The 24422-nt window shown below is 40.8% G+C and overlaps 1 protein-coding gene across 2 annotated transcripts; it reads right to left on the reverse strand.

Moving 5' to 3' along the window:
* Window positions 1–134: 134 nt before the first annotated feature.
* On the reverse strand, window positions 135–24234 carry LOC103465828 (calcium-independent phospholipase A2-gamma-like). 2 transcript variants are annotated; one of them, XM_008411004.3, is made up of 10 exons: window positions 24054–24234; window positions 22585–23851; window positions 21873–22022; window positions 19561–19712; window positions 19312–19406; window positions 18264–18435; window positions 16877–16934; window positions 16575–16769; window positions 6152–6347; window positions 135–2333 (listed from the first exon to the last, which is right to left on the reverse strand). In XM_008411004.3, exons 2-10 carry the CDS (start codon window positions 23782–23784, stop codon window positions 2065–2067), a joined length of 2487 nt encoding a protein of 828 aa, XP_008409226.1. In that variant the 5' UTR covers window positions 23785–23851; window positions 24054–24234; the 3' UTR covers window positions 135–2064. The 2 variants fall into 2 exon arrangements, with proteins under 2 accessions (XP_008409226.1, XP_081464015.1); XM_081607889.1 differs by having other exon boundaries at window positions 22585–23665; window positions 24054–24233.
* Between the last annotated feature and the right edge of the window lie 188 nt (window positions 24235–24422).

Raw genomic sequence — 24422 nt, forward strand, 5'->3', positions numbered from 1 at the left:
TCCAACCATGAGCATACATTTTGATCTTAATACGTACATTTCTCCTGAGACGATCCACGAGCTCAGGATGAAACTGCAGCTTTGCTCAGATCATAATCGGCTTATCTTCAAATAATTAGAGGAGGCGGGATGCATTATGGTTCAGCGGTGGGTTTTAATTATATTCTCAAACAGTATTTACACTGGACCAACACGAGATGGACGGTAAAATTAAAACAATTAGGACGATATCAGTAGCCGTCTTACTTCAGGGTCCCTCAGGGAGCGACTCCATTGGTTACACAGTGCATGACCTGGTTGGGTCTAGAAATGGACGACTGCTGCTTATACAGCGGCAAACAGAGGAGACCCATTTTTCCACTGTGGCAAATCGATAACAGCAGAACAAAAAGAAATCTGTTTTAATACAATCCTTCATATACAAGCCGCATCATTTTAGAAAACATTACAGTACGGGAGAGAAGAAACTGCGATGAGATGAGAAGCGAGAGAGGCATCAAAGCAAAAAGGGCAAGCTGAAGACAGCACAACATGTAAGCAGAACCAAACAGTCAATAGAAAAGTGTTTGAAACTACTTTAAATACTCTAAAGTTAAAACAACACAACAATATGACAGACATGCTTTGGATCTCTGTTAAATAACACATCTGTGATTTATATTCTCTCTATAGCATCTTATTTATATTAGAAACACATTTGTAATACTTGTAATGGCTGAGGCTGACCCTCATCTACCATTTGTGTTACACACACAATTTACCCATAGCTGGGAAATGTCACCTGCAGCATAGGACCTCAACTATCCTTCACAAAAATGAGAGATAGTTGCAGTTATAACGAAACGAGCCGTTCCTTGACTCATAACACTCTTCGGTGTTGAAGTTGTTACAGAGGGAAGAATGAAGTCAGATGTAGCACAAAAGGTGTTCAAAAGGAAAGGAAAGTTTCTGAGGAGGCTGCTACGACGGTTGATGTTGGTAAGTGGTGCTCAACGAACGGAGCTGCTCGGCTTTATCCCCTTGAGTCTGTTATGGAACAGGGCGCATTTGGAAATGATAGCAGCCTTTTGGAAACTTTAAAGTAACCATATAAATTTTTTTAGGAAGTAGACACAGAGAGTGCCAGTTTACTAATGGTTACCACAGTAGTCGCTAATAAATTACGCTAACCAACGTTTGACAAGCTTGTGTACTTTAAAGAAACATCTGCTGATGAAATATCAATATTTAATAGCTGCTCATTGCTGGAAACCTAAAAAAAATACTTTAAACGGTGGTAATTAAGCTACTGTAAGAGAAATTGGAATTAGCTAAAAATCAGTATTGGCAGGTAACATTAAAAAAGAAAGCTAATAATTAAAAAGTGCTCACGTGAAATATTACAACTCCTAAAATTATACGACGTTGTAAATATTTTTTTATTTTTTTCAGCCGCTTCATTCAACTGCAATATGAGACTGTGCTGAAGTAGCTTAATTATTCTTTTGCAAATAAGCAACAAGGGATATTAGTGTAATTTAGAAATAACACCCAACAGGCATAAAACTATCAAGCTTTGTAATTTCTACGCTTTAAATATATTCAAGTTTTTATTTTAATTGAAGCCAACTCTCCAGTGGCCTTGGCTTCATATCACTTTCACTAATTTAAGGAGGGAAGTCAACAGGCGCAGCGCCTCTAAATCTTATTGACAGCGTTGCTCTGATTCATATTTGAGGATTTCCTCAAACTTCACAATTGTTAATTTAAAAACCACGCTTAATGAGTGATACACACGTAGTAACCAGATAATTGCTCCCTGCCAAAGTTGTTGGCAGTAAATGAAAATTGCTTATGTGGGACGTGCTAGAGCTGTTGGCACATCAACAGTAGAAATATCTGTCAAAGTATTGGTGAGTAGAGAAGGCGTTTGGCATTTTATATGCATCTCACACCGTTTTTCTTTTTTACAGCTACTGGTAAAAAAAAGACTAACTATGCTACAGTAACCACAGTAACATGACATAAAGTTAAACGTAGATTGTGTGGAGGATTTGGGCTGGGAAAAGTCACTTCCTTTTGTTTCTACAGCTTTGACGACAGGCCGTTGTACATGTCAGCCCTGAGCCTGGCCCACTCGGTCGCCCTCTGGACGGAGCTTTTCTCTCGGGTGAGGAGGCGAGCGACCTTCCTCAGCTTCTCCTCGTTCCTCTCCAGGTAACGGAGGCCCTCGGCCTGCAGCAGGTTGAGCTTCTCAAGCCGGCTTTCGTCCATGGGGACTTCTTCGTTCACGAAGGGGTTGAAGCGGAAGTAGGTGTCGGGAGGGAGGAAGGCGTCCAGCATGGCATGAACCTCTGGGGGAGGGGGTGGAAGCACACAGAGTGAGGCCTCGCGAGTTAACAGGCTAGTAAGCACACACTAATTAACCTAGTAATAGCTTTGGTATGTGCACACATTCAACAGCTGTGTTTGGTGCAAAAAGTGCAAGCGAAGCCAAAATCTGCCTGTCAGGACTGTGACAGAATTAGATGTGTCACTGAGTGAGCACTTGGAGCTGAAAGCCTGAGGTAGGTCCAAGAGAAAATGCTCAACTTATCTGCCATAGCCGTCTCCGTCTGCACTGCATGACTGGTTTTAAAATCAACAGCTTTTCAGTTCAAGCAAACAAGCAGTGGAGGAAAAAAAAAACTGTGTAAACACACCTAATGGATCCAGAAAGATTTGTGTTCGTATTTCTGCATGTGTTTCCACCCCAAATGTCAGGAAGCCATTATCCAACCCGCTGCTCTCCTCCGAGGCTTTGCAAAAGTCTTGCTGTTTATTGGGAGGACATGTGTAAAGTTCTCTTGACTTTATTTTAGTTGTCAAAACCAATCGAAGAGTCTTAAAAAGTCTAACCCTGAAAAAATAATATTAGCAAACACTTCAGTTTGCAAGGGTTTGTCTATTAATAGTCAAAGTACATTAGTATGAACTTTAGGGATAGGGTTAGGGTAAGTACCTTACACTGACAGCTTGGAACATGTCAACAAGAACAATCATTAAAATGTTCAAATCGATACCGTTATATTATATATATATTATTATTATATATATTATTAGTGCTGCTCAAGTCGGGTTCACACTGTTCGATTATCGACGCCCTAAAACAGAATCTTTAATCATGAATGGAGCTGCGATTGTGAGGTTGAGTTGGTGGTCTGCAGATCCTAAGCATCAGCAGACTCTCCTAAAGCTCCTGCAAAATTAAAGATGACCTAATACAAATCATTTCAGGAAGGCAGGAAGGAAAGAATGAACAAAGGAAGACACAAGGATGAATGAAAAGGGAAGAACAAGAAAGGAAAGGGGACAATGGAAAGTAAAGAAAGGAAAGGCACAAGGAAGGGAGAAACTGACTCAAGCAAGATAGAGTGACACAAGAGAGGAATGGCGGTAGGACACAAAGATGGGAAGAAAACAAAGACAAATGGGGGAAAGAAATGAGGGCACAAGGACGGGTATTGGTAACAGACAGGATTGGGCTTGTGCAGTCCACAAAGCTGGCCTTTATGGGAAGTGTCTAGGAGAATACCATCATTGAAATGAGTCAGAAGAAATCTTGTGTGCAGTTTACCACAAGCCGCGTAGGTGACACAACAGAGGTGTGAAAAAAACGTGCTCTGACCAGTCGAGACCAAAGCTGACATTTTATCAGACAGTGCTGTGTGAAACAGTACAGAGCAACCAGGGTTTCCCATCAGCAGAAAAAGTTAAAAGGAAGGCACTGTGGCATATTATTTAGTACATAAACACGCATCACTCGCTCCTAAAAGAATACATTTTCATCCGCAGTCACGGAGCGGGACCTTTAAGAAAGAACACGGACTATAAACGATGGCACATTTTGAACAAAAGCATCGGTCTCAAAATACAAAGAGTATCCATAAACATTACAACTGGCTCCAAGCCAGGATTCCTTATGCAGAGCTGAGGACACTCCGAGCATCCTAATGTGCTCACAAACAGCCCACCTTCACTTCCCAGTACCACAACAAAGAATTTGTAAAGGGTTAAGAGTGACCGGTGGTCTCAGGAGAAATCTGACCCAAGGTCAGCTTTCTAAGACATGTTTAACATTCAGAGCGCTGCCACACTGCTCTCAGGACTGTGCTGTCCATTAAGTTAGTCTGCACCATAACAGGCTGTAATCACGCCATGTTTAGTTTTATCTGACCTGAACTAAGCAGGGGCCTTGAAGACAAACCTTAAAAAAAAGAGACGAATAAATAAAAATCTGTGACAGATTATATATTTTATAATTTATTGGCTGGTCTCAGGAAAAAAAAAGAGCCAGCTGACAAGATGAGTTTGTAATTTCTTATAGAGGGAAAAAAAAAAGTGCAATGAAGCAACTGGGTCGCACACTGCACCACAGCATCAACAGGGACGGGGTGAGCCAAATTTAGGCATGGCAGAAGTGCCCATGTCGAGAGGTGATAAGGACATTAAGAGGCTGCAGCCTCACAGGGCCGCAGCGGGATCCATCTTGGACAAAGATAAACTGCAGTCCTTTTTCAGCACTGAACTCAGAAACCAAAATTTGTAGGGGGAAGAGAGTTTTGTGCATATGTCCTAATGGTCTTCTATCTTTAACTTTAGACATTGCACACATAACGTAGTGCGCTAAAAGCTTTCAATGTTTTCACTTTTTGTCCTGATACAACCTCAAACTTAAGTGTATTTTTCCGAAGTTTTATGGGCTATCCCAAAAAAAAAAAAGATTAAAAAAAAATACATATATATATATACACATGGGCTATGTCCCAGTCAAACAGGATTAACATTCACTCAAAAATGTAAAATAAATTTGTTTTAACAAGAATAATAAATCGGAGCAGATGGAAGAAATGTAACAAACATAAATCGATTCAAGCAAGTGCCATATATATTTAATCTATGAAAAATCTGGGAAAAACCTGACAAAAAAAACACGACAATGGCAGCAATGTCTCAACACAGAGATGTTTTGCTTTCTCCAAGAAGCATTTGTTTTTTCATGTTGTGGTGTGGAATCACACATTGGAAGTGCACATCTGCTTTGCCTTCCTTACAGAAAACAGTTGCTCTCAGAGGCATATCACGCTGCCAAACATGTCGAGTTTTTGAGCAGGTTGAATGTGGAGATGGGGTATCGTCTCATGCGTTAAGGGTTAAAGCCACGTGGAACGCTCAGTCTCGCTATACCTTGTTGCACTGCGGTTCTATAAACAGTTTCAGATTGTGTGTTAAAGTCAGCAGTGCTCTGCAAACTCAGTAAACTCATCAGCAAAATGTGCACTTGGGAACCTCGCAAGGCTGACTTGGTTTGTCACGATTTGACAATGCGGGAAAGGTGCAGCTTGAGCTGTGAGCAATTGTTGTGGTGAATAACGGGATATGTAGTGTGATTGGTGTAAACGCCACAAAGCTACTGGTGAGCCATTAATAATCTATCTATGAAATTGTATCGTGGGCCAGATGCTTCTTAGAACCCTTTAGCTTGACATGCCCGCAACAGGACTGAGCAGAGAAGGGCGTAACTGGAAAGTGGAAGGGAAAATATACAGTGTTCAAAATTAATTTTCAACTCACCTCCCCCAAGTCAATACATAAAGTAAAACAGTAGTGTGGCAACAGGTTCCCTTTAAAGCTCTAAAGAGCCTTTATAATCTTTAATATTTTGGTTTTGTTATATTCTTTTGGAAATAGACAGAATTGAAGAGGTCTCATTGTAATATTCATTAGTCTTCAAATAAAATTTTGCAATACAAAAAAAGAAAAGAACAACAAATAATTTCTCTTATTCTAGAGCTCGTAATGTCCGGACAATAAAGCTACAGTACATTCACATTTTGGTAACACTTTAGTTAAAGGGGTGTGAATGAGACTGACATGACACTGTCATACACATGACATAACACCTGTCGTGAACATGAAGAAGTCTTTATGAATGTCTATGACAGCTGTCATGAAATGTCATTCGGTAAATAATGTAAATAACATTAATAAAGACTTCTTTATGTTCATGACAGGTGTTATGTCATGTTTTTGACAGTGTCATGTCAGTCTTATGCACACCCCTTAAAATAAAGTGTTACTCAAATTTTTGTCCAACTTAAGATCTGTTTTTCTGACATTTTGTGTCACCTACCCTCGGTATCTGTGGCACTGCTGATGACGTTGGCGAGTTTCGTTTTGAGGCTCGTATAAGTGGCACTGGTCTTGCCAGTGGTTTCGATGCGTCCTGTGCCGAGCGACACGACACACTCCAGCGGCGTGTCGGGCCACAAACACTTACACTCATGGATCGCGAGCGCTGTTGGGTTGTTAATCAGCAGACCTCCGTCCTGAGCAAAAACACAAGAGGTCCTGTGTTTGAGACCGGATATCACATGGCGATCAGAAGTAAAACCCACTTAATCTAAAAGCAGATTCTTGAAGTCAAGAGACTTGTTTTTTATTTAGTCACTTTAAAAAAAATAAAAAAATAAGCATCACTGTACAGCTGAGGAGTTGCTTGCAAATCTACAAAAAACAGAGCTAAACTGTTGAGTTTTTTTTTTTTTTTTCATCCCTTCTCCTCTCCACATTTTCATCTCAGCTAGCTTTGATACCAAGCAGGCGCCCGGGAGAGCTTTTGCTTTGGATCCATACTGTACCCAAGGCACTGGGGGGAGTCACTGTAGAGGCTGTGGGGATTGTTGAATAGGCATGAGGCTGATGGGGCCACAGGGCTGCAAGCTGGCAGCGGGATCAAACACACCAGGGCCAGTCCTCATTAAAGAGGCCCGGCGGGGGGTAGCGGGGAGCCGCAGGGGCCCCCTAGTGTCTGGGGACACAGCAAAGGGAAGAAAGCTTGCTCATGTGACTGGGTATACGTGGATGTTTGATTCGAAAGAGCATTCTTGCTTTGAGTCGATGTGTATAATTATGTGGGTGTGTCAACATAGGTCGTTTAAAGGTCTAACAAAAACACACATAAACATCTGCAGAAAATCTGAGAGAGTATAGAAAGTAGAAAAACATATTTGAATTGCCTGAAAAGACACTTGTATTAGTACAAATATCAGGAAAACAGCACAGATGGCATGGATGACATTAAGAGTGGACACAGTATCAAATAAACATGCAACAGCATAGCAGATGGGGGATGGTCAGCATGTCCCAGACACAAGGGTCTTGGATTACTTGCTACTGTTTGCATGTTAACATTTTCATGATTACAGATAATGCATCATAACGATGTCTGCTTTGATTTACCATGGACTTATAGTGTACATTCAATACCCTGCATTAAGCCAATCAATATGAAAAATGAAAATACTTTTAGAGCTCACTCTGCTCTTACTTCCACTCCTTGTAAAGACTTATTTAAATACAATATATTAGTATCAGTGTAGTATAAATGTTGCAGAGATTTGGCCTTTAAGTTTATATTGATGGAGCATCTGTTTCTATTTTACTGCATTGTAATATTACACTGAGCCAACATTTAAAAAAAAATCTAATCTCTTAATAGGAAATGATACGCAAAACTTCCAGTTTCCCTTGGGTCTAGACGTGGGCCACAGGGGCCAATTTTTACACCTTATGATGGGAAAGACAAAAGAGAATGCCAATAAAGCAAATTAGGTGCTCATCTTCAGAAGCTGGGAAAGTGACTAGGCTCAAGTAAATTCTGCCGCCATGCACGCTGAGGAGGAAAATTAGTGATATGTGCCTGCAGCACATTTGTTAGTGCGAGATTACGCTGATTATGCCATAAAAATTCATTTATTTTTAAAGACCTAACATATTTACCAGCGATGCAAATAAATACAGAGGACAATGGGACCTGTATGTACTTCAGTCCCTATGCGAGTCAAAATGTGCTTCTTTTTTCTTCAAATGTAACCTATGAATTGTATTTTGCTTAGTTTCATGATATTCTGGTCTTTGTACAAAGAAAAACTTTCAAAAATACACTAAAGGATGAGTATGTTTCTTTTTCTGAATTTAAATTACATCCAACATCTTAGAAGTTGATGGAATCATTCCTTTCAAAATGTACTGCGTGAGTCATTTCTGAGTAAACCTACACATTAGCCAACACTTCTAAAGCAAACCAGTGTGACAGCGAATTGGTCTAACAGGCCGATAGAGAAAAGTCCCACAAAGAGGGCTTAACTCTGCCACAAAGCACAGCAGAACTGCTGAGGTGGACATTTGTCCAAAGCACATCATTATGCAGCAGCGGCAGCTCGCCTGGCAAAGAAAGACAGAAAGAAATTGGAGGAAAGGGGGAAAACGCTTGGATTGGAAATGCTCCTGATGGAGACTAAAGCGTGACTTACTGCAGCGGGCACCAGGCAAGCCCAGCTGGAAACAAAACAACTAAGCAGTTTTCTTATCGCTAACTCGCGCTGTGTGAGGCTCCATTTTCTGAACTCTGTGTCAATTAAGGCAGCAGCTCGGGTCCAGTTATGGCCTCTCCGTGCTGATGGCCGGAGGGCAGCTTCAGAGGAACAGTGGCTCGTTTCACACCATGTGCCAAGGCAAGCAACATTACGGCATTCATGGTCGAATGTTGCCTCCATTGCAAGAAGTAACAAGTCAGCTTTACGGATACCAAACCACCGTGGAAGGTGCAGAAAAATCTGTTCGCTGGATTTTCTGCACTGAATTTAGAAACAATGCGTTTTATAACAGCGATCCACAGATGAGCCGTGCGTGCAAATTTCTCAAACTCCAGCTGCCTGTGAAAGTGGCAACGTGACGCGAGGCAGAGGTTGCTTCCATCTATAAGGATTTGCGGGACCAAAGCTGCTCAAACTGCAATTTGCCATGTGTCACAAGATAGAAGTCCTGGGAGGGTCAACCCCGTCAGACGATGCTCTCTGATGGATGTGTTGCCCCTTTGAGGTTCAATTTCTATCAAATTGAGAGAAATTCCAACTTTGAAATGCAGCTTCCTGAAACACCCAGTGCTTTGTTTTGATTGCATATCTCGCTTTTTGTAGGAAGCTGGTAGTTATTGCTCAAGAGGATCAAAGCAAGCCTGGGATTATCCTGTGGCCTTCTAAATCAAGGGGGGAGGGCATTTATCGTATAAGGCATCATTTATCATTTTAAATGTCTAATCATGATAAAAACTTTGATTCATCGTTGTCACAATAATTAATGTTTTAAAAACCCCAAAACGGTCTGTATGGTTGGGAATGTTAGTTTTACTATTTTTTCCACTGTTTGTTCAATGGACGCATCAATAAATATCAAAACTAAAACTGAACATACATTTGTTTTTGTCTCTAATGGAAGGTCTACACCTAAGACAAAAGTGCTGTAATGTTTCATTTATCAATAATTACAGCAGGTATAAGACTTCAAAATGGACACGACTGCTATGGCATTTAGAGGAAGACAAATAGACAAAGGCAATATTTATAGTCGTTATGCTCCAACAAGCTGTTGACAAACAAAAAGTTTGGTTCATCTTCCGCATGTCAATGTAAACTCCACCAAGTCGTCTTCTAAAGCGCCTAGGGGATTCTGACTTGTAAAAGGTGCTATACAAATAAAGTTTACTAACTTACTAAACCATCATTTGCCAGTGTGATTTTTTTTTCTAATGTCATTATTTCTTTTCAGAGAAGCTAATGGCTGTTGACTGTTGAAATAAGGTTTTAAGATAATTCATAAAACCTAGAAATTTGCATTTTATGACCTTTTCTTGCTGTGACTGTGTGAAAGCTGCAGTTCCCTACAATCTAATAAAGAGACAAAGTCTCTGTGGGAACACAAACACCAGCAAGGCATTAATCGACTAGTTAAATCATTCACAGATAGTCAGTTTGTGAAAATAATGTTTCATTTTGAGCTCTATGCCTTTTGGAGATCAGTTCATCATCAACTCAGTTAAATCTGAAGCCCTGCCCCGCCAAGATGTCCACGAGCAACGCCTGAACATCTGCATGATGTCGCATGCGCTCCTGTTAAAAATCTATCAGTTCTCATTAATTTTGGGCAGCTTATCTTCATTGTGCATTTAAGCTGCCTCAGAGTTGAAGGCCTGAGCTGAATGAGAAAGAGGTGCTATCTTCACGATCAGAAAAAGTAATTTCATGCCCTGAGTATGTCAGCTCACATTAACTGAGACAGAAAACTTTATCCTCTCCGCTCAGCTTCTATTTCTCAATATCTTGCTCACTCTAAAGTGTGGGTAAACTCCTGTCTTAGCAGCCAAAAGAGAAAGATGAAGACACCTTTTGTTTAAGCCTTAATGAAGTGAAACTACATTGTGAGTCTGGTGTGGCACAGCTCCACTCAAGTGACTGTGGTCATTATACGTCCTCCTCTGGGCTTCTTTGACAGGGACAGGACAGGGCAATGAGCTCTGCCATGATTTACAATGAAGCTCCACAAATGAGAGTCCTTTTTCATAGTTAATTAGGGGATTATTAGAGAAGCATTACATAAGCCTTGGACATCCACTGATATCTTTCACAACCTGACTGCTGTACACAAAAGGCTTCTTTTTCATTTGGTAGTAGATAATTAAGTGTTCAAAATAGTCTCTATTGTACTTTATTGTGCAAGAAATAATCAATGTCATTACATGTGGCGTAGTAATAAAATTGTTGTTTTAATGTGAGCTGACCCTTTACTTTTGACTGTTTTATTTCCAATGACACTCTACTTACCCTCAGATTTCAGGAAAATTTAACAAGATGACAAAATGACCACCCCAGTCTGGTCTGTAGCTGAGTAAAGCAGTGCTGTCCAGATAAGACACAGCTGAGCTGAAGAAGCAACCTGAGTGGGTTCTCTGGCACGCTGGTGGAGGTCTCTGGTGTTTTATAAACTTCTCCTGTTGCTCAAACTCGTTATTAAAATTACTGTTGGGCCATAAAACTAATAAGCAGCAAGATCCATGGCTCAAGTCATGGCTGCAGGTCTTTTTAAATGGACTTTACATGTTCTCCCTTGTGGGTACTCACACTCCCAAAACATGCATGTTGGGTAATTGGCTTCTTAAAATTGACCCTAGGGTGTGTGTGTTCATGTTGCCCTGTCACAGATGAACAACCCATCAAGGAAGTGCTCCACCTCTCACCCAATGCCCGCTGAAGAGGAAAATATGTCTTGAGCCAAATTCAAGCTTTGTAAAAATAATCTGAAATATTCAGAACATACATCAGAAACTATTTTTCACGGTTCGTCCCACAGGTGGAAATAAAACAGCTAACATTAGCCTGCTACCTTTCGCCAAAGGACAATTGAGCAAATGATCTCAATGCTTCACCATAGCCCAGAAAAAGTTTGAAGCAGTGACCTTCTAAGATTGTTCAGAACTACGGACTCGGGGTATTAACGACACTTAGACGAGAACAAAGTCGTGACAATCACTACGAACAAAATGTTGCATTCTCCAATAGAGAAGAGTGATTGAGAGTCCAACAAATACAGCTTTAAATGAATTATAACTGCAAGTAGCAGAGGAATGTCGAATAAGGTAAGAGAAGCAGGCTTCGCCGTTTTACCTGTGAATAAGGTCAGCCGTCAATGTTAGTTCGAAATGTGCTGAGGTCCATAAGCATTTCTGTCAGAGATGCTGGTTTTGTGAATTTTATTGTCTGAGGTATTTCTTCTTCTTTTTCGCTCAACTGAAGTGTCTTTGGCTCTACATTATTAGAATGTGATTGTTGGCTGTTGTGTTATTTCGGTGCAAGGAGGAGAAGGAACCTTGTTACGTTAATAATCCATTTGTAATCGCATCATAGCCCTCTGAGTGGTAACTGAATCATAGGGTTTCTTAAGATTCCCAATCCTGGTGTATTTGTATGTAATCAGAAAGAAAAAAAACTGAGACTTTAGGAAATTCCCCTCGTCAAGTGGAATCCAACCCACAATGAAAGACTCCATTGTGAAAAGCAAAGATGAGAGCAGAATCTGTAAGAGTATCATTCCAATGTGGTGGACAGGTCAAGTGAGAGGTCTTCATGCCATATTATGTAATTACACCGACCGGTTCTCCATTTGGCCTTTAGCTCCACAGGCGCCAAAGGTCATGGTAAGGTTCAAATCATCCTCTCAAGCCCTAAACAGAGGAGGAATCCATGTGTAGATGTTTCAACTTTGCCTCAGGGAGACACAGTAAGTGAGACAGGCTCTTTCCTAGACATTCTCTGAATTCACAAACACCTTCTGATTAAACGATTAATCAGATTTGCCGGCTGTGCTCATTCAGCTCGAACTGAAAATCTGTGGAGTGATTCAGATTGATTTGGCTCAGTTGCTCCTTTATGTCCTCACTCCATAACAGCATGGAGCTCATGTAATGATTGCCTACTTTACAATATAAATTTAATTCCATGCTCTTCTCATATTGAGCACAGATTTGGATCTTAATAAAACTTCAAACTGAAGATTTAAAGCTGTGGACTATCCTGGAGAATTACATCTGGAGGCACAGCTGTAAAAAAAAAAAAAATCTGTCTCCTCATTGCTTGATGTACTGTCAGAGTAGAAGATTTGGGAAGATTTGCAAGAGCTATTAAACAGCAGAGTGTCTGCATAATCAGCCAACCAGTCTAATCCACAAACATGTGTCTGAACACGAGCAAAAACATCCGCATGCATTTACATCCGCTCTTCTCATTGTAGCCAGATTTGTAGAGTACAACTAGCAGTTACATAATTGACCCGAGGCGTAGACGTCTCCTTGTCCAGCCTGTCAGTTTATGTGTACAGTCACGTCTTGGTAGATTTCAGTTTACGCCACACTTTTGAACCGCCGCGCTCCAGGAGACGTTAAAAGTTCACAATATTGTTTCAGAATCAAACTAATTCCCCACCAATTTACCCATAACCTCTCAGTTTGGTCTTCACGATGCTGTTTAACCACTGATGTGCTCCAGCAAACCTCAGAGATCATTAGAAAAGAGGTGGATTTGTACTGAGATCAAATCACACACCGGTGAGCATTATTTACCAAACAAGCTTTCTGAAGGCAATCGTTTGCACTCAATTTTAATTGAAGGTATTTGAATACATACAGTATGCGTGGCACACCTTTTAGATTATTAGTTGAAATTATTAAAGCCCATGTTTCCATCTTTACATTTTCGTTTATATGTTCTCGTTTAGCTTTTCTGTACTGTGCATATTGTAGTCTTATTAAACGCGCCACAGAAGCCCGACCCGACCATCAAACAAATCATTTCAGTCCGACTCGGTCCAAATTTTGGGTCAGACTTGGGCCGTAAATCTATCTAACGCTACATTGACCTAACAAATAAAATCCTAATGAAAAACAATTAAGCTTGTAGTTGAAATGCGACGGGATTTAAGGGCTGGAAATATTTTTTGCAATGCACTGTACATTCACCCCATGTATCCCAAAGGTTCAACAGTAATTAACATAATCCAAAAGCACTCTGTGTGAAATTTAATCAGATGAAGGTCTGCTTGATAGCATTAAAACCTCCTATAGCTTTTTCTGTAAGTCCATTTTTTTTTTCCTTTGGGCACAAACTTGTTTAAGCTCTGTCCTCAAAGCCAAGCTTTTAAAGATTATTACAGAGGGACAGCTAAGACATAACAGCTTCCAGAAGGATCCTGTGTTACTGTTCCTGAATTTTACATCCCTGCTCTCCTCACTGTGGGGCTGAATGTGTAATTTATTAACAAAAGATTCACACTGAAAGGCGAGAGAGAGAGACAGAGAAAGAGAGAGAGAGAGACAGAGAGAGAGAGACAGAGAGAGAGAGAAAACAGCTCCAAAAAGGTTGCGATTTCTTCAGCTGGCCTTTTAGAAAAGTTGATTATGTAACACTCTCTTCTTTCAGCAGCCAGATTTAATGTCTTCTTGAGCTAATGTTTAAAATTTGCTCTTCATTAGTGGAAAAAAATGAGAGCAGCGATCTGACCTAGTCCATTTACAGCTGTGTAAAGTCTTTCTGCAGAGCATGGTGGCCTGCTGGGGCTCTCATCAGGTCGCTCTGGGGGGTGTCAGTGGTCACTTGTTTAATGCCTTTTTTTTTTTTCTTTTGCCAAATGCTGGCAAAGATGGGCACAAAACAATCTTCCCCCATTCCTTTCCGTCGCCTCAACAGATACCATGGTAACTAGGCGGAACAACTGGGTCCTTCCATTCCACGCATGCCGTAGCGTCCTTTGTGAAGAGCCTGAGGTCTTGTACTTCTGTGTTATTTAGGGCTGCGATAACTGAAAGACTTGATGTGAAACATAGTCCTCCTCCTTCCTTTCATCACCTCGTTTTCATCACTCTTTTCCGTCCTTATCCCTACAGAAAGCATCCCTTCTGAGGAAACGGCATCAGAGGGCGAGGCTTTGATAATGCCACAGCTGCTCTGCTTCAAAAGTCTCGCCCCAAGTTACAATTTCTCCATCGTCACTGATCGGAAACTACAGCTGAGGCTCCATCTGATTTACATATGAGCCTGCAGGCTCGCAGAAACGCCAACAAACCGTCGACTCGCTTCAGACGCAAGGCAAGAGATTTCCGACGGTTGGCCGTCTGCGCACGGCATACCGACTCCGGCGCTCGCCCGCACAACGGGGTGATTGTTTGGGGCTTGAATTAGAAGAAAAAGTCTGTGGGTGGTAATGGGAAAGACTGAGATGACTGTCTCTCTAGGGAATCCTGACATCATACTGAAAGCATGTTGTGTTCGTCAATGGCTTCAAGTAGCCAGTAAATAAAGTCATCCGACTGGATGGCATTTAAAGCTGGACGGACATGAATATGGATACTAAACTGTGGAAACCATTGATATAACTACAAATGTGTTTTACTCTGAGAATGTTATTCACTGACTAGCATTAAATCTAAAATTTAAAGAGGTGGTTTATAGTTTCAAAGCTATGTGCTGTTAAGAGAAAATGACATAACTATCTTACCTGCAGTAACTCTTCTCTCTTAGCTTCTTTGCTTTAATGAACAAACATTGTTTTCAGATGGGGTCCAAGAGAAATCCCTAACTACTCATCAAAAACAATAACAGCATTAATGAGAAAGCTATTTTACAAATCTCTAAGCCTCTGTTGCTTCTACTTCAGATTAAAGCTGAAATAAAACAGTGTATGCTTCAATTACAAACCCACACACAGAGAATGTGAATCGGAACTTTCAAATATTTTCTTATGATTTATTGGACTAAAGTCTGAGTGACAACCAATGAACTAATTTTACGTGTCGGATATGTTGCACGTGGTCTGAACTACTGACGCCGCCTCAACCTCACTAAGTGTGAGGTTTCTTGGCATCTGTAAACGAACAGAGTTTGTAAAAGTGATTCCACAATTAGACAGTCTCTTCGTTCCGACAAAGCAAATGCAGCAGGCAAATTGCTGGTGTGTGTGAGCAGGGGGACGTAGCGGTCGGGATAAATTATGCAGCTCAAAGTAGAGGAAAACCTGGAAGATGGAATGCTGGGGAAATCTCCTGCTATAGGTGGGTTTTCATCAACGAGTCTCTTTCATTCTCTCACCCCTGCATTTGCCAATTCACATATACGGAGAAACCCAGCTTCCAATTAGAAGTGTCGAAGCTCGCTGAAGCTCGTTATGGCCTTTGATGCAACGATTACATCTATATTGTGAATGACAGTCGGATGAGGAGCTGAAAACAGTGATTTTTGCCTCTGTGTGCTTTTTATCTGTAATTGCAACAACTTATGAGTACAATTTTGAACACATTAAGGCAGTAGCTTTACTGGTCCTTTCTGGTGTTTTTTTTTTTTTTTAACAAACATCATCCCCATGTTCTGCCTGAGCTCAGAGTGAAGGAGGAGCACATATTGATCAGTAAAATGCTGAAGTAGAAAGGTGCTTCGTTAGGTTTCTGTTGGCTAATGCATCCCACTTTGCTGCAGATGATGGATTTAAGTGTTCCTCACAACGACTCTGCTGCCTCACTCTCCAGTAAAAATGTAGCTGACTGGAAATAAACACTGTAAGGAAAAAAAAAACAAAAAAAAAACAGAGTTCCTGCTTCCCTCTTACTGTGCAGAGGATTTTTCTCATTAGGCTGCTTAAAATCCTTCCATTTCTTCATCCTCAGCCGTGAATGCTCAAAGCATTTTAATTCGGCAGCCCGACAATGAATTCTGTAGTGTGTAGCAGAGGACTGCTGCGTTGTCGCACAGATGAAGAATACTGTATACAGGATGAATTTGAAATGAACGATTGCTAAAATTGAACCTTCACAGGAACAAGAAGTCAAAGAAACCAAGAAAAGGTCAGCCAACAGAGGATGTGGTGCACAGCGAGGAAAGAGACATCTCTGCCTTAATGCATGCACATTTTTTAACAGCTTCTGTAATTATTTGCTTTGCATAAAAAGCAGCACGAGTGGTTTTTCAGGACGAAATATGTTGTTTCTAATTACGAGCAGCTAAAACTGTCTGGGACCACTAAACATATGCACGCCGAGTGAATGTAGAGCCAATTAAATGTGAAATCATCTCAAATGTGCAGGTAGTAAAGAACCGAATGTCTATAATCGTAGATTTCTTGTAAGGAACACGACAGATTAATACCTGGTATTTGCTCTGCTAGCTAATGTATCTGACCTGGTGGAGATCATTTCCCAGTTTGAACTCCTGGAAGTACCCGGGGGCTGCTGACGTGGCACGGATGGCCTGCCACAGCTGGTACTGGCAGCCCCCTAGGTAGTGGGAGCGCACCCCGGGCAGCAGGTTGTAGTTCCTGAAGACATGCGCCTTCAGAGGAAGCCCCTGGTTCACAATGGTGCTCACAGCTGCCACCTGTAGGTTCAGAAAACAACAACAGAGGTGGTTCTTTGAGGGTGAAGCTAATAAAAAAAAGAAGGCAGGACTAACAGGAGAGAAGAATAAAAAGATCTAAAGCTCACCTTGGGGCAATCAGGATTTCTTGACGTCTCCACTAAGATATGGGAGCCCACTTTCTCCCTACAGGGGGATAACAGCATGTCAATTTTCTTCAGATTCAGCTTATATTATAGATTTTGTCTGGGGGGGGTTTTCCCCACACTGAAATGTAAATAGGAAATCTAGTTTTCAAATGACTGTTTCATATTACTTCATATACTAAAGGAAAAGAGGTGTTCAAACCAAACCATGTGGAGAAGTGATTGCCTCCCTTGTCAAATCTAAAAACTATAGAATTTAGAAATCCCTCATGTTATGTGACAACAGGAAGAAGACTAAAAATATATATTTCAAAAAGTAACAAAAAAAAAAAAAAGGTCCCAAAGCCAGAAAATTTTAGGCTTCTAGAGCTGTGGTTCCATATATTGGCCAATATATTGTTCCTATTAATTCAAGTCTGGGTTTTTTGTTGTCTTTTAAACTATTCATAACTTTCTCATTGCTACTCTTGATAGTTAAAGTATTCTGCACATAGATGAAACAACGGTGGAACATCTGGGGGAAAAAACAAACAGCATTTTCGAAAACGAAGATCAACCATGATGATGGTAGCATGATGGTCTGGAGCTCTTTTGCCGATTCCACAACTGATGGAACCATAAACTCACAAACAACTCCTAAAGGAAAATGTCTGGTCATGAGTTCAATCAGCCTGAGATGAAGCAGGACAACCCAAAACAAGTTCCCTCCAAGAGTGGGGCAAAATCCCTCTGCATTAATGTCCAACTAACTGAGATTAACACTTGTTAATCTCAGCTAATCTAACAGTTGTTTGTGTAAAGTGTGACATAACCAGACACGGGATAAGGGGAAAAATAATGTTCTACCTAGGCTCATCTCACTTTGGATACCCCCCACCAATCAAGGTTGCATTATAGAAGAGTTTAAAATGCATGACATAGCGTTCTTGCACTTTTCCTTTGAAAATAGTCTTAGTACGCAGTCTGAAAATGCTTAACAAAATTGTAGGAGTCAAAAAAGAACTTTAAAAGGACTTTAGAAAGACGGGGGAACTTTTGATCAATTTTGACTTCTTGAATTAAAAAAATACAAGGTTATTGGTGCCTCTAGCCCTTTGTACAGCACTGCATGTTAAAAGAATTATAATATATACTTTTTACTGGATTATAGACCCACATTTACAGTGACTGATTTAGGAATCATCTCACCATATTTTTATTTTATTTTATGGCCAATCAATAATAACACAGCTCTTCAGTGTCAATGACTTGCGAAGATTTAAAAAAAAGAAGAAAAAAAAAAAGAAAAAAAGAATGGTTTGCCGTGTCATTTTAACTCTAAATAACTAACAATATTTACTCAACGATGAACGACAGCAGTGAAACTGACTTGAGGATGTTCTCCCACGCCTCGCTGTCATAGAAAGCGTGGCTCCAGCCCATTTTCACGGTGCCTAAAATCACGTTCTGCTTGAAAACGTCTGAGCCCAGCCTCCGGTACAGATCATCGCACTCTTTCACAGGGATTTGGATCACGCCCAGCATGAACCCTATGACAGCTCCTGAGGTAAAAACACATAAAACCATTAAAAAAAAAAAAAAGAGGACTAGACTGAAATATGATGCTGGATTGGTATATAATAATTAAAAAAAGCTTCCGTGTTTAATCCTAAATAAAGAACAACAACCAAGCTAAATGTTCACTTACACAGTTAAAATTGCACAATGTAACTGTGAGAGAAGAGATTTAGATCTACAAGAATAATGTGGGCAATCAAACTGGGCAGATGTGGTTTAAATGAGCATAGTCTATCTGGCACACAGACCGCATTATTATTTGTCAACATGCATTAAATCTTCAAGTACAATAACTCCTCCAACTGTTGGAGATTAAGGCTGAGAGAACCTTAAAAACACTGCTCAGCTTATAAAACGCTTGTGTTCAATCTGCTGCGTTATGTAGAAGGAGTCTGAAAAAGGCCCACAGCGCCCTCTTGTGGCATTTTCAGTTACTAAAGCGCAGTAAAACTATCTCAATAGTAGATCAATTTAAAAACGGTTAAACATTTTACAATTTTAATCTTTCCAGCAATTTTTAATAACATTCTGGAGATTTGCTCACAGAATATAAGCCTGTCAAATAATCTGCGTGAAATACAATTCATCAAACGGGATAACACTGATGCTGGCCTAACATCCAGCTGTGTGGCGAAGAGTCATGTCACTGCTTTATGTAATGTTTGAACACGTTTAAACATCGAGGTCATTGCTGTCGGGGAAACTGAGGTCTAAACAAAAGTCGAGCCACAAAATGGGTCACTTAGCGATCTGCGCTGCCAGTTCAGCTAGTACCCTTCTTATTGTCGCACTCTGCTTTCATAATCCACCAACATGCTTTCAGTCTGAATGCGGTGAAATGGGGAAAAAGGACAACATACCTGTGCTGACACCACAAATATAGTCAAACAGTTCATGGATGGGTTTGCCGGTCAGGGCTTCCAGCTTCTGTAAGGTCTGAAGGGCAAGAACTCCCCTGAAGGAATAAATGTCAGACACACAGGAGCAGAAGGTCTATTCAAACAGAAAGCACTGACTGGACAGTTGAATATTTAGTGATTTGGGACACTATTTGATGCATGACACATATTCAGCAGCAAGGAGAAGGAGAAAAAGAGCTAAATCTGTACCGTAAACCTCCTCCGTCTATGGACAAGATTCGTATCCCACGGCCTTTTACAGGCTTATGATAGCCAACCAAGGCGAGAGCTTCTCTGACTGCAGCCCTTAAGCCCGGGTCGTTGGCCTGCTCTAAACGCAGCAGACAAGGAATGACCTTCTCCTGGCAAACATGAAAGGGGAGAAGAAGAGAGAGCAAAAAAATGTTGTTCATCAACTATGGTGTTATATGAACAGAAATGGTTGGACAAGTTATACAAAGTCAAACATAGAAGAAGGAACAGGACAGCCACATCATGATAGCCCCAGATCTTTGTGGTGCCATCACGTAAATATAGACTAAAATGTTGACGCCTTGTTAAATCTACTCCAGGAAGAATTAAGTCACTTCAAAAGGCCAAACAAATACACTTCCAATGAGTACCCAGTATGGCAGGCCGTTTTAACAAAAAAAAAAAATCAGCTTCATATCTCAAATGATGTAACCAGATTTATCATTTGAAATATCATACATCTCTAATTACAGTTCAAGAAAGTGCGGTGAAGCCAATTTTATGTTAATACAACCTGACGTACACCCAAAGATTCCATTTAAATTACAATGACTAGGCCTGTCACGATAACAAATTTTGCTGAGCGATTAATTGTCTAAAAAATTATTGCGATAAACGATAATATTGTTTCAAGACTGATTTAATGGAAATGACTAATAATGCATGCGATTTCCTGCCATAGATAGATATACTTTATTTTCAAAATAACACGTAACACTGGAACTAATAAACTAAATAAACAAAACAACCAAAAACAAAACTAAAATGGATTCTCAGTTAACATTCTCTATTAACAAAAAACGTACTTGAATAAAAACTAAACAACATAAAGCCAAAGAGGAAATAAATACTGCATTGAAACAAAAGAGTGCAGATTATGAAGTCTGTATACTACATTGTCCTTCAGTAATCACTAGATTTAAATAGAAAAGATGGGCACATCCGACTACCTAATGCAATAGTTCACACTGCATGTTTTTTTGCCCCTATTTTCCCCTTATGATAATCTTAGATTGTTGGCCGATCTAAGATTGTCGCTGGTGGTTTCGTAGATCGTTGTGGCTCCAATCTAGATAAGGGTTTTTCCCCGACTGGGAGCTTAACGCTGAAAGTGACAGGTAGCCAATCAGAAAGCGAGGATTCTCCTCCGTGCTTTCTGAGGGGAAATTATGGAGGGGAATCCAAAACAGCTGACACATCGCAACACGAAGTCCAGCAGACATTAGAGATGATATGTGGAAACAACATTAATGTTTATAGAAATGACCAGGGGAGGAGTTGGAGCCAAATTGCTAACGCAGTTGATAAACCCGGCAACTTTTCAGCTGTTCTTCGTTAACGTGACTTAAATAGGTTATAATGCTTTTCATTCAGTCAGGACTTTACGCTGACTCTAGCCACATGCATCACAGGTAGATTCTATTAAAGCATTGATTAATGCCTGATTTTAAAATTAGTTAACTGGACTTGTAGCCATTATTTTGTGCCCATGTGGCTGGACATCACATGGCCATTATACATAACATTATACCTAGGATTTCTGTGTGTGATTTAATGTGTGTCTCAGGTTTTGAAAATGGGCCGACAATCGGCTGACAACTCGTGTAGTGTGCGCTGGACATTACACAAAGGAAATGAGGAAGGGAGGGTCAGTGGAGAGCACCGGAGCTGAGCCTTTTTTCATTCAGTGTCATCAACAGAAAAAAAAAAAGACAGGAAGAGACGATAAAGCCGATAATTAAAATGAGGTCGATAGGTTTAATTTATCGTGCAATTAATTGATTTATTGTTTATCGACAGGCCTAACAATGACATATCACAACATCCATAGACCATTTCTCATGTTCTCCCAATGACAACCTGAACTAACAACTGATAACATTAATGATTATTGTATGCATATAAAATAACAGCAAACTTGTTTTGACACATTGCAGTTCAGCAAAAAGTGAAATGAATCTAAACAAGTGGAACTCTTCACATAGCAGCAAAAGTAATCAATACAATTTTAGATCAGTTGGGCATTTCTTATTATCTTTCAAGACAAAATAGAGTAAATCTGTGTTTAATAAGAAAAAGCTATGGTGAATGTTATAATATTCATTTACACTTTAATCACAAAAAGATGAACAGATGAATGTCACATTACACTGTGAGTTCAGTCACTAAGCCTAAAAGCAAATCAGACTAATCTGTGCTAGACAAACATTTGTGAAAGCATCGACAGGCTCCAACAAGGAAGAAAAGAAGACGGACTGTTGTTCCCTCACCTTGACTGCTACACCCCGGGTCTCTGGAAACTCCAGCAGGTGGTAACTTAAGTCCTCCACCCTGCTGATGTAGACCCTGACGTCTGATGCTCTGTGGAGAGCCTGGACCAGAGCCCGGGTGCGGTTGTCCACACTCACCCTGGCTATGATCTGAGAGGGGAAAAAAAACAAACAAAAAAAAAACAGTTCGATTTTGTGGTGTGTTATATAGATATCACAACACATTAATTAAAATTGTGGCCTGTAATAAAATAACTTTCTTTTGTATTGTTTACCAATAAATTTGTTTTTTGTTTTCAGTAGAAAATATTTAAATTAATATATGAAGAAGTTCATGTATTCATAGCTTATTAGCTTCACTTTGCTATAACTAGCCGTTTGGTGTTTTCACATCTACAGCATGTGTACAGAATGTCTGGGAGGAGTTATTTTTGAAAACATATTCTCAGAACTGAGAGACGATGTAAGCACACCACCAGCTGGCTTACAGAGTGATGGGAGGGTATGGGGGGGTGGAGACACTGTGTAAACAGCAATAATATACTCACAACCATCATGCATGGACATCGTATTCTACTTAACTATAGATAAATATCTAACCTAACACATACACAGCATCTCATCCTTGACTCCAAACACACAAAAGTTTAACATAAGAACCCTGCTCAAGTAACAGTGCAGTACATAAAATACATGGTTGTTGTTGATCTACCTTCTCCCGTTGGAGCAGAAGTTTCTTAGCTTTCTCCTCTGCAGCACTCTGCTCTCTGCTAATCGGGCTTTCAGTCGGTTTCACCATCACAGCCTCAGGTTTCTTCTCCTCCATCGCGGTGCTTTTAGACTCTCCCACTCTGAATTTAGGGACAAGAGGCGCAATGTAGTTCCCAACAAATGCCTGCACAGTGGGAGCAGAATAGGACAAGTACTGTCCCAAACTCTTCTTGGAGGACGGCGGGGTGATGGGAGCGGCGCGGCCGGCTTTATCGGACACAGGTACGAGGTCGGAGTGTTGCTGAGGCTGATAGGGAGGTGGGTTGTTGTCGATATTGTCGCCTTTCTCGTTCTGAGTCTTTGCTGCGCTGCCAAAGTAAGAGTTGATGTGATGAGACAAGTAGCTGTAGGTCTCATCTAGGTTGGCTGAAAATGCACTGGGATGGAAAAGTCCTGGAGTTTCTTTGGAAGTAGTGATTTTGTACCCATTGTTACTCTGAGGTGCAGGAAGCTCCTCCTCTTCCTGCTGTTTTTTAGTAGCTTTGACGGTGGGAGCAGCTCGTCTCAGCTTTTTATTACTAACGTCACGCATAGTGACGATCGCAGGGGTGACAGTCACCTGAGCAGAACCAGCGGGAGTAGTGGAAGCAGTGGTCCTCCCATCAAATGCAGCTGCAGAAGTAGAGAGGCCAGTGTGTGCAGAAGAACTGGGTGTAGTGGATACAGTGGGAGAAGGAGTGGCGGTGATTGTTTTTTCCTCAAGTTTTGCTGTAGATTCAACACTGGCCAAGAGCTGTTTCTGTTCCTTTGGTTTGAGGCGAGAGATTTTGGACAGAAGCTGTGTATGCGTCCCACTTACAGCCTTGGAAACTGTGTCCAAAGTACTCCTGACCCGCGACATGTGCTGGCTCAGACCCGCAGACCACCTGGAAGCTGAAGTATTCAAACACAGGGAGCTGGTGTGGAGTCCAAGTCGCTGCCTAATCTGGCTGGCTTTAAAGATCCATGCCTTCCTGCCTCTAGTCTTCAGATGATGGAAGTGCCTCAGGTTGAGGTAGCCAACAGGTTGTTGCACATGGATCCTACAGGAGGAGGTACCAAACAAGAGCAGTAAAGCCGCTGACCTGCGAGAATGAGTCTGACACATAGAAGATGCTCTGTCTATTTTCACCCAGATATTTGGGGCCAATCTATGATTCATATTGTGTCAGAGGAAGAAGACAGACACCTTCCGATGAAATACTAGATCTACACGTACTGTCATTAACCTGCAAATGGACAACAAAGAAGCACAGATAGGGGGGGGGGAAAAGCAGAAAACGAAAACAGAAATGAGGCAATAATGACGAAATGGTAAGGTAGTGAAACTAGTGTTTGAGAATTTGTCGCTTTTATCGGGAGAAAAAAAAGCTATAAAAGATACTAGCTTAGCACAACTTGCTTCATAAAGGCCATTCGAGACACTCATACCTGTCTTCTTATGCTGTCGTCTCAATGAGGTAAAACATCCCATAATTATTTCATTGTGTCGCCCTCGTTTGTTTAGCTTTAACACTAAAACATAACCACCGTCCGACTACATTAGACGTTATTTAACCGGACAATTTCCAGAATGACGACAGGGTGACCGTCGAAAGAACAACAACGTTCACGTGACGCTCTATCTGCTTCTCTATTGGCTGTATAAAACTTGGCCCATAAAAGGAACTCACTGATTGGTTGAAAAAATTGTCCTACTTTATTTAGTGGTGAGTGGTGGGGACGGAGGGGGATAGGGGTTAAAACCTTAGTTACAGTATAAGGAATGTAGTTTTGGTGATTAATCTCAGAGGATGTGCC

Source organism: Poecilia reticulata, chromosome 6 (genome assembly GCF_904066995.2).
Source record: "Poecilia reticulata chromosome 6, P_reticulata-male-v2, whole genome shotgun sequence".
Taxonomy (NCBI): Eukaryota; Metazoa; Chordata; class Actinopteri; order Cyprinodontiformes; family Poeciliidae; genus Poecilia; species Poecilia reticulata.